The 12,842-nt window shown below is 37.4% G+C and overlaps 1 protein-coding gene across 2 annotated transcripts in view; it reads right to left on the reverse strand.

Moving 5' to 3' along the window:
• Orc3 (origin recognition complex subunit 3) overlaps positions 1–12,842 on the reverse strand; it is a 69,414-nt gene that overhangs the window by 45,020 nt on the left and 11,552 nt on the right. For both annotated transcript variants that reach the window (XM_006975309.4, XM_006975308.4), the window contains exons 4-8: positions 11,999–12,143; positions 4,973–5,077; positions 3,926–4,074; positions 2,138–2,271; positions 284–443 (exon numbers count right to left, since the gene is read on the reverse strand). In XM_006975309.4, coding sequence (XP_006975371.2) covers positions 284–443; positions 2,138–2,271; positions 3,926–4,074; positions 4,973–5,077; positions 11,999–12,143 — 693 coding nt within the window. The remainder of the gene's footprint in view (positions 1–283; positions 444–2,137; positions 2,272–3,925; positions 4,075–4,972; positions 5,078–11,998; positions 12,144–12,842) is intronic.

The following is a 12,842-nucleotide window of genomic DNA, read 5'->3' on the forward strand; positions in this document are numbered from 1 at the left end:
AAGCATTAAAATTTGCAAATAAACCAGGCGGTGGTGGCACATGCCTTTAATCCCAGCACTCGGGAGGCAGAGGCAGGTGGATCTCTGTGAGGCCAGCCTGCTCTACAGAGCAAGTTCTAGGTCAGGCTCCAAAACTACACAGAGAAACCCTGTCTCAAAAAAAAAAAAAAAAAAAAAAAAAGAAATTGCAAATAAGTTGAAGAAGTCTGAGAGACACAGGGATTTCTTGGTATCATTTTTTATATATAACTCCATGGCACTGGTGGACACGCTTTCTTTTTACCTTATCAAGGATCACTGTCAGGTGCTCCTTGCAAGACAAAGACTGGAAGAGCTCTATACACAGCAGAGATGACACGGCATGAGGAAGCAGTCGATGGATAATGACAGGAGATGTGGCGATTCCAAAAATGAGAATCAGTGGAAACTCATGCAGATGCTGACTAGTTTTTAGAAAGATACAAAAGCTTCTTCAGCAAATATATTTCAATGTATTACACTTCAAAATGATTGTTTTAAGACATTGTTATTAAGTTTTCTAGATCATTCATTTTCTTTTTAAAGTAAAAATAATAATAAAATAGCCATCTCCTAGATTCTAACTCTTTATCAATCCTTTATGGATCCTTTCCTTTATAAGTAAGAACCCAGAGATCCCTAAGATTAGACTACCAACTATCATTTAATATACTCTCACCAACTCTGAGCCTCACCCAGTCTTCCTCAGTTTTCCACTAGTCTTCCCTTTGTTTTTCACACATACATTACCTTCACACATATGTAAGTAATCTTTTTGATGGACATCATTCAAAAGAGTCATATCCCTTCCTTCTATTTTTATCCTAAACACACTGAACAGGATTTCATATCAGCACAACTAAGACAGAAACAAACAGCTTCTATGGAGTGGAACAGCATTATTCATAAGGGGTTCTACAAGTCACATTTCTCTGTATTGTGCCTGCTCTCTCCTATTTCCTATTGCTTTCCAAAGTTGGCTGTATGAAGTTCTTTCTATATTCACAGGAATAAAGCACTGTACTCTCTTGTAGCTGTTCTAAGTTCTTTACTTTTGATGACCACAGTCAAATTCAAGTAAAATAACACTGTTATACACCACACTGTTCATCTGCACAGAATGGTAAGAAGTTTTTTTTTAAAAAGTCTTAGGACATTAGCTTGAGAATAGAGTTCAATGGTAGAGAATTTGCACAGGCATGCATGAAGTCTTCGGTTTTATCCCCAGCACAGGGGAATGTTGTGAGGAGGATATATGAATGTATCTACAACTTATTGTTCAATGGGGCAAAAATCCTACCACACCACATTAAAAATATGAATTTTAGTATGTTAGCTGACACAGAGAATATTCAAAAGAAAGTTAACTATACCCTCACAAATATACAATGAGAATGAATGTCATGGCAATTTAAAATAGGGTTAGTTACTTCAATTTTAAGTCTCATAAGATTCCTTTAAAAAAAATTGGGATATTAAAAAAATTCTTACTGGAAATATATAAAAATAAGATACTTTCATACTGAAAACATTTAAGGAGATAATCTTTGTAAGATAAATGACATTTTATACCTATTTACCATGTTAACTAAGAACAGGCTAAATCTGTCCGAGTTCTCAACCTTATGCCAAAAACCAAGGAAATAATTTGCTAAGGGGTCTTTGAACATACAGTTTTGAAAAAAAACTAAAGTAGTTTTGAATTTCATTAAGTTAGTCTTAAAATGAACACTGTGTTTTTAAGTTAAAAGTAATGCTTTCTTAAGAAAAAGGAAAATTTATACAAAACGCCAAGTAACTGGAGGTGAAGCATTTCAACAGGGATGGGAACTCAAAGATGGGGAGAGAAAGGCAAGCAGAACCAAATACTAGAAATGCCTTATGGAAATCGGCAATGCTGCGTGATTGAAAAATAAATAAAACAGGGGCCCATGAGACGGCTTGGTGGCTAAGGCACACCTGGGGACCTGAGTGTGATCATAGGAGAGTCCACTCACAGCTGCCATCTAGCCTCCGGACATACACCACGGCACACATACCAACACATGCACATCGTATTTAGATACACCCACCCGGGAATAATAAATGAAAACACAAAGGTCAACAACACATCATCTACCTGCTGATAATTATGAAGTCTTGGAGTACTTTCGTATTGAAGCTCTCCATATTCTTCAAGATAAGCACAACAGGAGGAGACTGCCATTGTCGACAAGTAGTCCTCTTTTTGCTTGTCATTTTTGGGTCTGTGTTCTAAATCATTGTGGAATGGAGGAGTTAAAAGTAAGCCTTATCAGCCAAACAATACCATAATGCCACTTATTAATAAGCCACTCTTGCTGGGCAGTGGTGGTGCATGCCCTTAATTCCAGCACTTGGGAGGCAGAGGCAGACGGATCTCTGTGAGTTCGAGGCCAATCTGGGCTACAGAGTGAGTTCCAGGAAAGGCTACAAAGATACACAGAGAGACCCTGTCTCGAAAAACAAAAACAAAAACAAACAAACAAACAAAAAAAGTCACTCTTTCTATATTTCACAATGAATGTTTTTATTTTTCCCAAATAATAAACAGTATCTCATTCCAACAGTTACTAGTAAAATCTGTTTCTAGACATAGTAACTGTAAGAAAAAGGTTCAGTAAGACCCATAACATATATAAAATAAATTTTCTGCTGAAAACGTAAGAAAAAGAAACTTCTATATAACTGATTTTTTTCAGTTGATACATGAGTATGCTCTAATGTGAATTTTATTATCAATGTAAAGGCACAATGAATGTAGTATTTCAAATTTTAAACCTTGAAATGGACAATAAATATTTGGCCAAACCAAACTTAAAGATACTGGACTTAAATTGCCATGACTTTTATTTCTAAATATACCTAGGATTTTGGATCAAATTATTATTATAAGCATCCTTACATAAAACACTTTATGTTCCATACATGGAACTTCATGTATGACTTCAGCAAAACACATTAGAAAACGTCACTACAGTACTTTTAAAACTAGAGGGAACTCATGAAAGTTGGATCAATGGCTGTGGAGCCTACAAGGGACTGGATTAGGCCATTTGCATGGCAAGACAGTTGTGTAGCTTGATCTGCTTGGGAGACCCCCGGTAGTAGGATCAGAATCCATCTCTGGTGCCTGAGGGGGCTTTTTGGAGCCCTCTACCCATGATGGGACATCTCAGGCAGCCTTGAGGCAGGGGGAAGGGATTGGACTTGCCTCTACTAGATGTGCCTCCCCATGGGAGGCCTTGCCTTCATGTGGGTGGGAGTGGGGGAGGGTTTGAAGAGGGAGGCTGAGGGGGGAGGGAATAGGGGGATCTTTGGTATATAAAATGAATGAAAAAAATTTCTTAATAAAAAAATAGAAAATGAAAAAAATGCTCATAGTAGAATGAAATTTATATTTTGTTGAGTATACTTTACTTATTGTATTGTTTTGTTCAATATACCTTATTTTTACAGTAATGTCTCCCAAGAATTCCGAGCATGGAACAAACTAAAATCTAAAAATTACAGAATTACTTGTCAAGGACAAAACTGATAGCAGGGATAGGTGATGTGTGTCTGCCAAACAAAAGCAAATACTGACCTTAGGAGGTACTATGAGAAAGTTACAGCCATTACTACAGAAATAGAATTTGCAACAGAACCAACTCGGGATGTTTTCTTTTTGTCATTTCATGGACTTCTCCCACAAATAAAATGTCCTCTAGTAATCCAAGCACTTGCCAGTAATTAATCTACATACTACATACTTTCAAATTCTAGAAGCTTCAGAAGAAATCACTACCATAAAACTGCTATTATTGCTTTCCCGACTTGTTTATTAGGAGAGTGACATATAAGTAAACTAATCCCAAGCCAACCTTCTGAGTATTCAGTTTCCTTTTACCTGTGTGACAGTCTTGTACCAACTAGAAAGTGAATCCATTGAATAATTTGTCTTTTTGGGGGTGTTAACACTTTTCACCTCTTTGGAATTTTCATCTACACAGCAGTCCATCAACTGTGAGGTCAACTTTTGCAAAAAGTGTTTCACATCTGCAGAATATAAAAAGCAAGAAAACTTATTCACTGAAACCTCTGATAAGCTGATTGCATTATTTGAGTGGAGTATATTTTTTTCTGTATTTCATCAATATAGTTAAAATATGCCATATATATATAATGACTCATTAGTACCCTTCCCTTATTATTTAAATTTATTAGGGGCTGGACATGTTCAGTTGGTACTGTACTTGTCTAGCATGCACAAAACCCAAGAGTTGACTGCCAGTACTCAATAAAAACAAATGTGGTCAAGCATGCCTGAAATCCCTTAACAGACGGCAGGAAGATCAGAAGTTCAAGGTCATCTTTTGCTACACAGTAAATTCAATGACAGCCTGGGTTACATGAAACCCTTTCTAAGTAAGATAAAATAAATATATTTCATTAGTTCAGAATAAAATCAGATCAAAATTTATGTGTATTATCTACAAGTATTATCTAAGCAAATATATAAGCAGGAAATCATAAATTATTTTTAGAATATCATGTACTTACTTTCTGAACAACAAAAGAATGTCACGGTCCTTAACATCCAGAGTTATAGGAACTATTTTATTGATTATAAATCTTCCTTTACACTCATTTAAAAAAGACATCCTTAAGACTTAAATCCTAATTCATCACAAGAGTAGTACATTAAATCTGTTACCAGTCCAGATGAAAACAAATCTGAGTATGATAGTGTGCATTTAATGGCTTTACAGACTCAAGTCTGGCTCTGCCAGACTGTTTTGTTTAACCACTGATGGCCTTTTCAAGTGGGAAAATAAATTGATTTATGGCAATGAGTAAAAATGAGTGAGACATGCACAGAGTGGGAGCCAGGCAGGGTAGAGGTGAGCATAATTTTGTAACACCTCACCAAGAAACCATGCCATTTATATTTTACCTGGACAATCCTTAGCTTGTAATGAGACTATATATGGTGTGACATTATTCTGAAGGGTCTCTGTTAGACTTCTGAATATTAAATCATGATCTGTGACATTCACACCTATGAGAAAATAAACAACATAATGTCATCATCTTCATTAATAATTTAATTAAGGGTATTTTAAAAAGCAAAGAAAGCATTGAATGAAAACAGTTTAAAAACACGATTTGCAATAGAAATCCAGAAAATTGCAACAGGACTCCACTCTACTCACAGAACATGATCTAAAGGAAATGTGGTACAGTTTAGTCCTGAACAGCCCATGGCCCAGTTGGTGAAGGCATGGGTTTCAACCTAGATTCTTACTGGGAGATGGTGACATCTACTGGAAGAAGGTTGGTTCCTGTCTATCCCTATCTGCCCAGAGGTAAGCACTTTGTTAACTAAACACTGCTCTGTGGTGATATTTTATTTGTGCTGAAATATGGTGATATTTTATTTGTATGTTAATAAATAAAGTTTGCCTGGAGATCAGAGGAAATAGCAAGCCATTTTAAGTAAATGCAAAAGTCAGGCAGTGATAGCACATGCCCTTCATCCGATCACTTGGCAGGCAGGGTCTCTGTGTGTTCAAGGCCACACTAGGCAACAGAGCCAAGTTTAGTGAAACACGCCTTTAATCCCAGTACCAACCATAGAGACCTGGAGGTCTGTACAGACAGGCAGTGACAAGGAAGTGAGGTAGCTGGGCTAAGAGCCAATGAGAAGACAGAACAGCAAGGCAATAAAAGCCTGGGTAGACAGGAAGTCGTGGCATTTTATAAGTTGCAGAGCTGGTGAGGTAAGGTTGGTTGGTGGCTCTCACTATTTCCCTGATCTCTAAGGATTCCACCACTATATTTGGCTCTGTGTTTATTTAATAAGACCGCTTAGAAATTCAGCTCCACTACTCCATAATATACTATCTCAGAACATGCCCCAAAGCCAGGAGCCAACTCAGTATACAACAAAATTCTTGAAACCATGAGTCAAACAAACATTTCCTTTCTTTAAGTTCATTACCTAGATTATTTTGTCAGTATCAAAAAGTTAACACAACTAATTTGTCCAGAAAGGCCTGTAGTTCAATTCTTCCTTTGAAAAGATTGCTAAGTATATATAATTGACCTTGGAAAATAGCTTAGGAGCAATTTCATTACTTTATCAAAGTCCCACAGAAATCATTAGTCATTTAAGTACAAGGGACTAAAAAAATCTAACCCTTTTGTGACCTTCCTTAAACACTGAGGATAAAAGATGAATACTATTATTGAAATCACAGTAGTTAATTGAAAAGTGTAACTAATTTCTGAAAGAACTGAAACAAATTAAAACTTTGGAACTTCAGTATTTATCAAAGCACCCTTTCATTTTGAAAAATCAGTTTTTGATGCTCTCTATATGGTACATCAGAATTGGTTGGAAATTTCTCCACTACTTTGGAATTCATTCTGTTAATTGATACCTTCCTTAACAACCTGTGACTTAGAATGCCAACATTCAGGAAGCAGAGGCAGGTGTGAGTTCCAGGACAGCCTGGCCTACATATTGAGTTCTAGGGTAGTCTGGGAGACAGAGAAACCCTGTCTCAAAAAAACCAACAGGAAAAAAAAATTCTTTGGCATTTGAGCAGATAGCAGCACATATATCTTCAACCTGCTTTAGCCTAGTCATACAAGTTCTAGAAACTTGTCATACAGGATTTAGAAACAAATTTCAGAATCATTCATGCCAGCAATAAGCAAGCAAAAAAAGAAAACCTACAAGACAAGTGACGTATATTTTACTTTCTCAAGCAAAACAAAAGAGTCATCTTTGGTTGGGTTTCATACAATGCACAGTCCATACTTGTGTTAATGCAGGTATGTATGTTACCTTTGAATATTTGCATGTTTTCAGAAAGGGCCCAGACATCAATGAAAATGAGTGACCCAGGTGATCCAGCCTCTCAGAGTATCTCTGTTGCAGTTTCCTTAGAGTTCTATATCCAGAACAGCTTCAAGGCTGCTGGCTGAAATGGTCCAGCCTCAAAGATTACTCCAGCTAGACTTCAAATAAGCCCTCCATTTTCCCATCACATGGAAACTAGACAACAGCTACCTCTCCCAGGACTTAACCAGTATCCTAATTTTCTCAGGGTCCCCCAAAGATGCCAGTGTCCCCAGACAATAAGAAGCAGTCTAGAGAATAAAACACCCATATTACCAAGAGATAGAGTGGATGGTTTTTGGTCATTCAGTGAGCTATAGATGTTTGTCACTGTATAGGGGGTTGGTTACAAACTGTTATTGGTCATGGTAGAAAAAAAACTGAACAAAGGAGATTAGATTCAGGGATCTCTGAAGAGATAAGGGGGGGAATATAGTATAAAAATGATGAAATAAAAGGGAGGATTTTCTGTTTGTTTGTTTTTTTTTAATTCTGCCTGAATTATTATTCTGCTAAATGAACATAATAACAAATAAGCTTACCCCTAAGTTCTTATTTTTATACCATAGATGAGTACATCTCTCAAGCCTCCTCAGAGAAGCTTTTGGTTTTTTCGAGACAGGGTTTCTCTGTGTAGCTTTGCGCCTTTCCTGGAACTCGCTTTGGAGACTAGGCTGGCCTCGAACTCACAGAGATCCGCCTGCCTCTGCCTCCCGAGTGCTGGGATTAAAGGCGTGCGCCACCACCGCCCAGCTGAGAAGCTTCTTTTGAAGACAGTGATTAATACACAGACATACAGTCACCATGACGAGAATAAGCCTGTGGAGTGTGTAAATTCCAAATGGAATTAATCACAGCCCCTCCACCCAAGGTTCAGAGAGCATTGTAGAAGAGGGGGCAGAAAGATCTCAAGAGCCATAGAGAAAGATGCCTGTAGAGAAACATATTAATCAGACATAACAGTGCAGTTATACCCATTAAGTCAGAGAGGCTGCCATTGCATGCAGAATATTTTCACAGGATTAAGCTAACAAAAATACCAGCATAGATGGAAGGGGGATTATCAAGTTCCTCCCTTAACTGAAGAGTTATTGATGGCTGCTGGGAGAGGGAGTCAGTTTCTCCAAGTCAAATAAATGAAAGAATGGAGAAGGAAAATGCAAACTGATAAAACTAGAAACGAGAAGGGGGACATGATAATAGACAAGAAAACCCAGAGAATCATATGACATACTTTAAAAATCTGTATCCAACCAAACTGAAAAACCTAAAAGAAATGAATAAACTTCTTTATAAATACAGCTTACCAAAGTTAAATGAATATCAGATAAGCAATTTAAACAGATGTATAATTCCTAGTGAAATAGAAGCAGTAATTACAAATCTCCCAACCAAAAAAAGCGCAGAGATAGACAAACCCAATATAGAATTCTACCAGACCCTCCAAGAACTAATGCCAATACTTCTCAAATTATTTCACAGAATAGAAACCAATGGAACATTGTATAATTCTTTTTACGAGGCCATAATTAACCTGATATCTAAACCAAAGACTCAAGAAAGAATAAAAATTACAGACCAATATCCCGTATGAACAAAGATAAAAAAATTTCAATAAAATACTTGCAAATAGGATCTAAAAACAAAACAAATACATATTTAACAATTTACACATCCAATAGAGTTAGTAGCTAAAATATAAAGAATTCAAAGAACTGGACATCAAGAAAACAAATAAACTAATTTAAAAATGAGGCCATATAACAATACAGAATTTTTGAAAGGGGAAACACAATTGGCTGAAAAAAACTTAAAGAAATGTTCAGTATCCTTAGCCATCAGGGAAATGCAAATCAAAATTCCTTTGAGATTTCATCTTAAACCTGTCAGAATGGACAAGATCAATAAAACAATGGGAGCTCATGCTGATGAGGATATGGCGTAAGGGGAACAGTGGTCCACTGCTGGTGGGAGTGCAAACTCTTACAGCCACTATGCAATCAGTGCAGTGTTTCCTCCGAAAGCGAGGAAGAGATCCACCTCAAGATGCAGCTATTCCACTCTTGGGCATATCTACTCACAATAGCCAGAACCTGTAAATAGTCTAGATGCTCATCAGTGGATAAATGGATAAAGAAAATGTTATACATTTATACAATGGAACATTATTCAACTGTTTAAAAAAATAATGAAGGTCACAGGAAAATGAATAAAGCTTTAAAAAAAAATCACCTTAACTAAGGTTACCTGGACCCAAAAAAGATAATATTGCACGTATTCTCTTAGATGTGGATCTTAGCTTTTAAGCCTTCAATAGGCATGCTACAATCCATATAACCACTGAGGTCAGGCATAGAGAAGGGACTGTGGGGAGGGAAGGACCTCCAAGGAAGGGGTGGTAGAATAAGTAGTTATGGAGAAACAGGGGAATGACTGGAGAGAGTGGATTAAATGGGGAGGGAAGGGAAGAAGGGTAAAGATGGGAAGAGGGTAGGGACAGGTAATATTAAGTGCCATTTGAGGGGTCATATGGAAACCTACTACTGTAGAATCTTCTTAAAATATATACATATATGAAACAAATTTAAGTGGAATAGCAAAACAATGTGGGAGACAAAGCCCCAACCAGACATCTTTTGCCACCAAGTAAAAACTCCAGTGCCAGGAATAGGTTAAATCTATGTGAGTCACTAGCCAAAGAGGCCCCATGGAAACTGTGGTGAATGGCCCCAATATTCCCAAGTCTCAACATTTGATTCTCAGTTGGTGGACTGTTTAGGAAGGATTTGGAGGTGTGGCTTTGTTGGGGTGCATGTGTTACTGGGGGTATGTTTTCATACTTTAAAATCCCACACCAGACCCAGTCTCTCTTGCTCTGACTCCTCCTTGAATCGGAATATAAGCTCTCAGCTTCTGCTCTATCACCATGCCTGCCTGACACTATGCTCCCTGCCATGATGACAATGGACTAACCCTCAGACACTGTAAGCAAGCCTTCAATTAAATGCTTTCTTTTAGAAGTTGCTTTGGTTATGGTGCTTTTTCATAGCAGTAGAAGAGTAACTAAGAGAAACTCCCGAACAACTTAGGCTATTAACAAGGCCATTGGTTGCTCTCCACAAACTGACAGGCCCTACTGCTGCATACAACGCTTACACACTACACGTTCTCACTGAACACTAAAAAACCAAGCTGATGCCTAACTAGAACATTTACCCCTCCTGACTAGTGTTCATGGTACTGGAAGGTACTCTGCATGCTACCTGAGGAGAAAGGCCAAGCTACAGACCCTGCAGTCTTACAATGATTACCCACCTACATGATATGCTGTTGCAATAGGAGCACAAATGCAAGAGTAACAAACCACTATCTGACTGGATTTAAGACCTACTTTATAAGATGGAGCCTGTGCCTGACACTGCTTCAGTGACCAAGATCCTGAAAATTGATAGGCCAGGGGCCTAGGGAAAAACAAAATACTATTGCTCTGCTGCTACGGGAACACAGCAGTAAAATGACTCCGAATGACATTTTGCTGTACCCATGGATCAGTGCCTTGCTCAGTCATCATCAGAGAAGCTTCCTCTGCAGTAGATGGGAACTATTAGAGACCCAGACCCACAACTGGACAATGTGCAAAGAATGAGAGATTTTAGAACACCCAGTACTAAATGGGATGCTTTCATCAAAATCTCCCGCTCAGGGCTTAGGGATCTATGGAGAAGAGGAGGCAGAAAGATTTTAAGAGCCAGAGGGGATGGATGACACCAAGGAAACAACGTCTTCATGACGAAACAAGACTGGCACACATAACTCAGAGAGACTGTGGTAGTATACACAGGGCCTGCACAGGTTCAAGTCAGACAGGGTCCCAGTGCTCAAAGGTGGAAGTGAACATGAGCTGCTGTCCCTGACCAAGAAACCAAACTACTTGCAAAGAAAAAATTAAGTTTTCTCCAATGGCATCTCACTGGGTATATTAACCACACTTATAGGCAAGTCCCAGATCCAGCAGTAGATGACTATTACAAAATGAACAACGGTATTTCTGCAGACTTCTTGTCTCAAGTGCTATGTTTGGACATTTTTGTCTTACTGGTCTTCTGCGTGTATGTTATGGTTTTTGATTTTTGTGGTTTTATGGGTTTTGCTTTTGGGTGTGTGTGTGTGTTTATTGTGCTTTTTGTTTTATTTATTTTGTTTTACTTGGGCCTTTTTTTTTTTTTTGTCTGTTTTTTAAAGAGAGAAAGAAAGAAGGTGTGGAATTAGGTGGGTAGAGAGGATGTGGGAGGAGTTGATGGGAAGGAAAACTATGATCAGAATATATTGTATGAAAGAAATTATTTTCAATTAAGAAAAGTATAAAAAAACCTGAGAAAATGCTGTTAATAAATCAGATATTTTTGTATTATCCAGAAACATAAATATTTGCTCTAAATTAGATATTGATGAGTATTTTTAAAAATTATAACCTGTAAATTAGAAACATTTATATACAATTTACACAAATCTTTCCCTATGCAATCAATATTAACATAAGAGGATCTGAAATTGAGATATCAAGTGCAAGAAATAAAGTAAATATTATAAATGAATTTCAATGAAGATATGATTTTTTTAAAAGGTACAAAAAATAAGATCTACTAAAACACTGATGTTTTATTACTGAATTCTAATTTCATTTCTCTAAAAACATTTGAATATAATATATATATAAATATATGTATATATTTATGACTATATAATAAACTTATTGATTTACAAAGTATGAAGTCAAATCATAGTTGTTTTAATTTTAAGAGCTTTATCAGGCTGGGCAGTGGTGGCACACACCTTTAATCCCAGCAATGGGAGGCAGAGCCAGATGGATCTTTGTGAGTTTAAGGCCAGCCTGGTCTAGAGAGAGAGATCCAGGACAGGCACCAAACCTGCACAGAGAAACCTTGTCTTGAAAAACCAAAAAAAAAAAAAAAAAAAAAATTTATCAGAACAAAACGTTTTCCACTATTCTCCTAACAAAAAAAAATTAACAAATATGCATAGGCAAGCATGCATAAACAGATACATACATACCAAGAATAAGAGCAGCAGTGGGAATTTCTCTCAGTTTCATTTGACAACCCCAATTTCTTGAATTTTTCTGGAAATCAGAATGGGACTTTTGCAGAAAGTCAATTAGATTATCAAACAGGTTTTTATTTAATTCCTCCTGTAATTGCTGCAATGAAAACAAAATTTCATGAATTGTAATAGTAGTAATCTGGCATTCCTTTCCTGGTGTCTTAGCTAGGGTTTCTATTGCTATAAAAAGACACCATGACCACAGTAACTCTTATAAAGAAAAACAATTAATTGGGGCTGGCTTACAGTTTCAAAGGTTTAGTCCATTATCATCACGGTGGGACATGGTGGCGTGCAGACAGACATGGTGCTGGAAAGTAGCTGAGTGTCCTACATCTTTACTTGCAGGCAATAGGAGGTGTTCTGCGATATTGAGTGTGGCTTAAGCATATGTGAGATCTCAAAGCCTGCTTCCACAGTGACACACTTCCTCCAACAAGGGCACACCCACTCCAACAAAGCCACACACCTCACAATAGTGCCACTCCTTTGGGGGCCATTTTCTTCCAAACTACCACATCACGTGCAGGAAAATTTCAATTTTCTCTTCTCTTTGAATGTTCAGTAATTTTAGTTGTGTGGCAATAGATTAACAGGGTAAAAGAACCCCACAAATGTATCACACAGTATACTGAACGGCAATAAAAGGGGTGGGGAACCACACAAATATATTCAGACAATGTATTGCAAGTGACTAAAAGGGGGAAAAACACACAAGTATATTAACACACAATGAGTAACATACAATGTACTGAGAGAGAACAAAAGGGCAAGATGGCTGAAGCTTAAACTACAT

Source organism: Peromyscus maniculatus, chromosome 2 (assembly GCF_049852395.1).
Source record: "Peromyscus maniculatus bairdii isolate BWxNUB_F1_BW_parent chromosome 2, HU_Pman_BW_mat_3.1, whole genome shotgun sequence".
Lineage (NCBI taxonomy): Eukaryota > Metazoa > Chordata > Mammalia > Rodentia > Cricetidae > Peromyscus > Peromyscus maniculatus.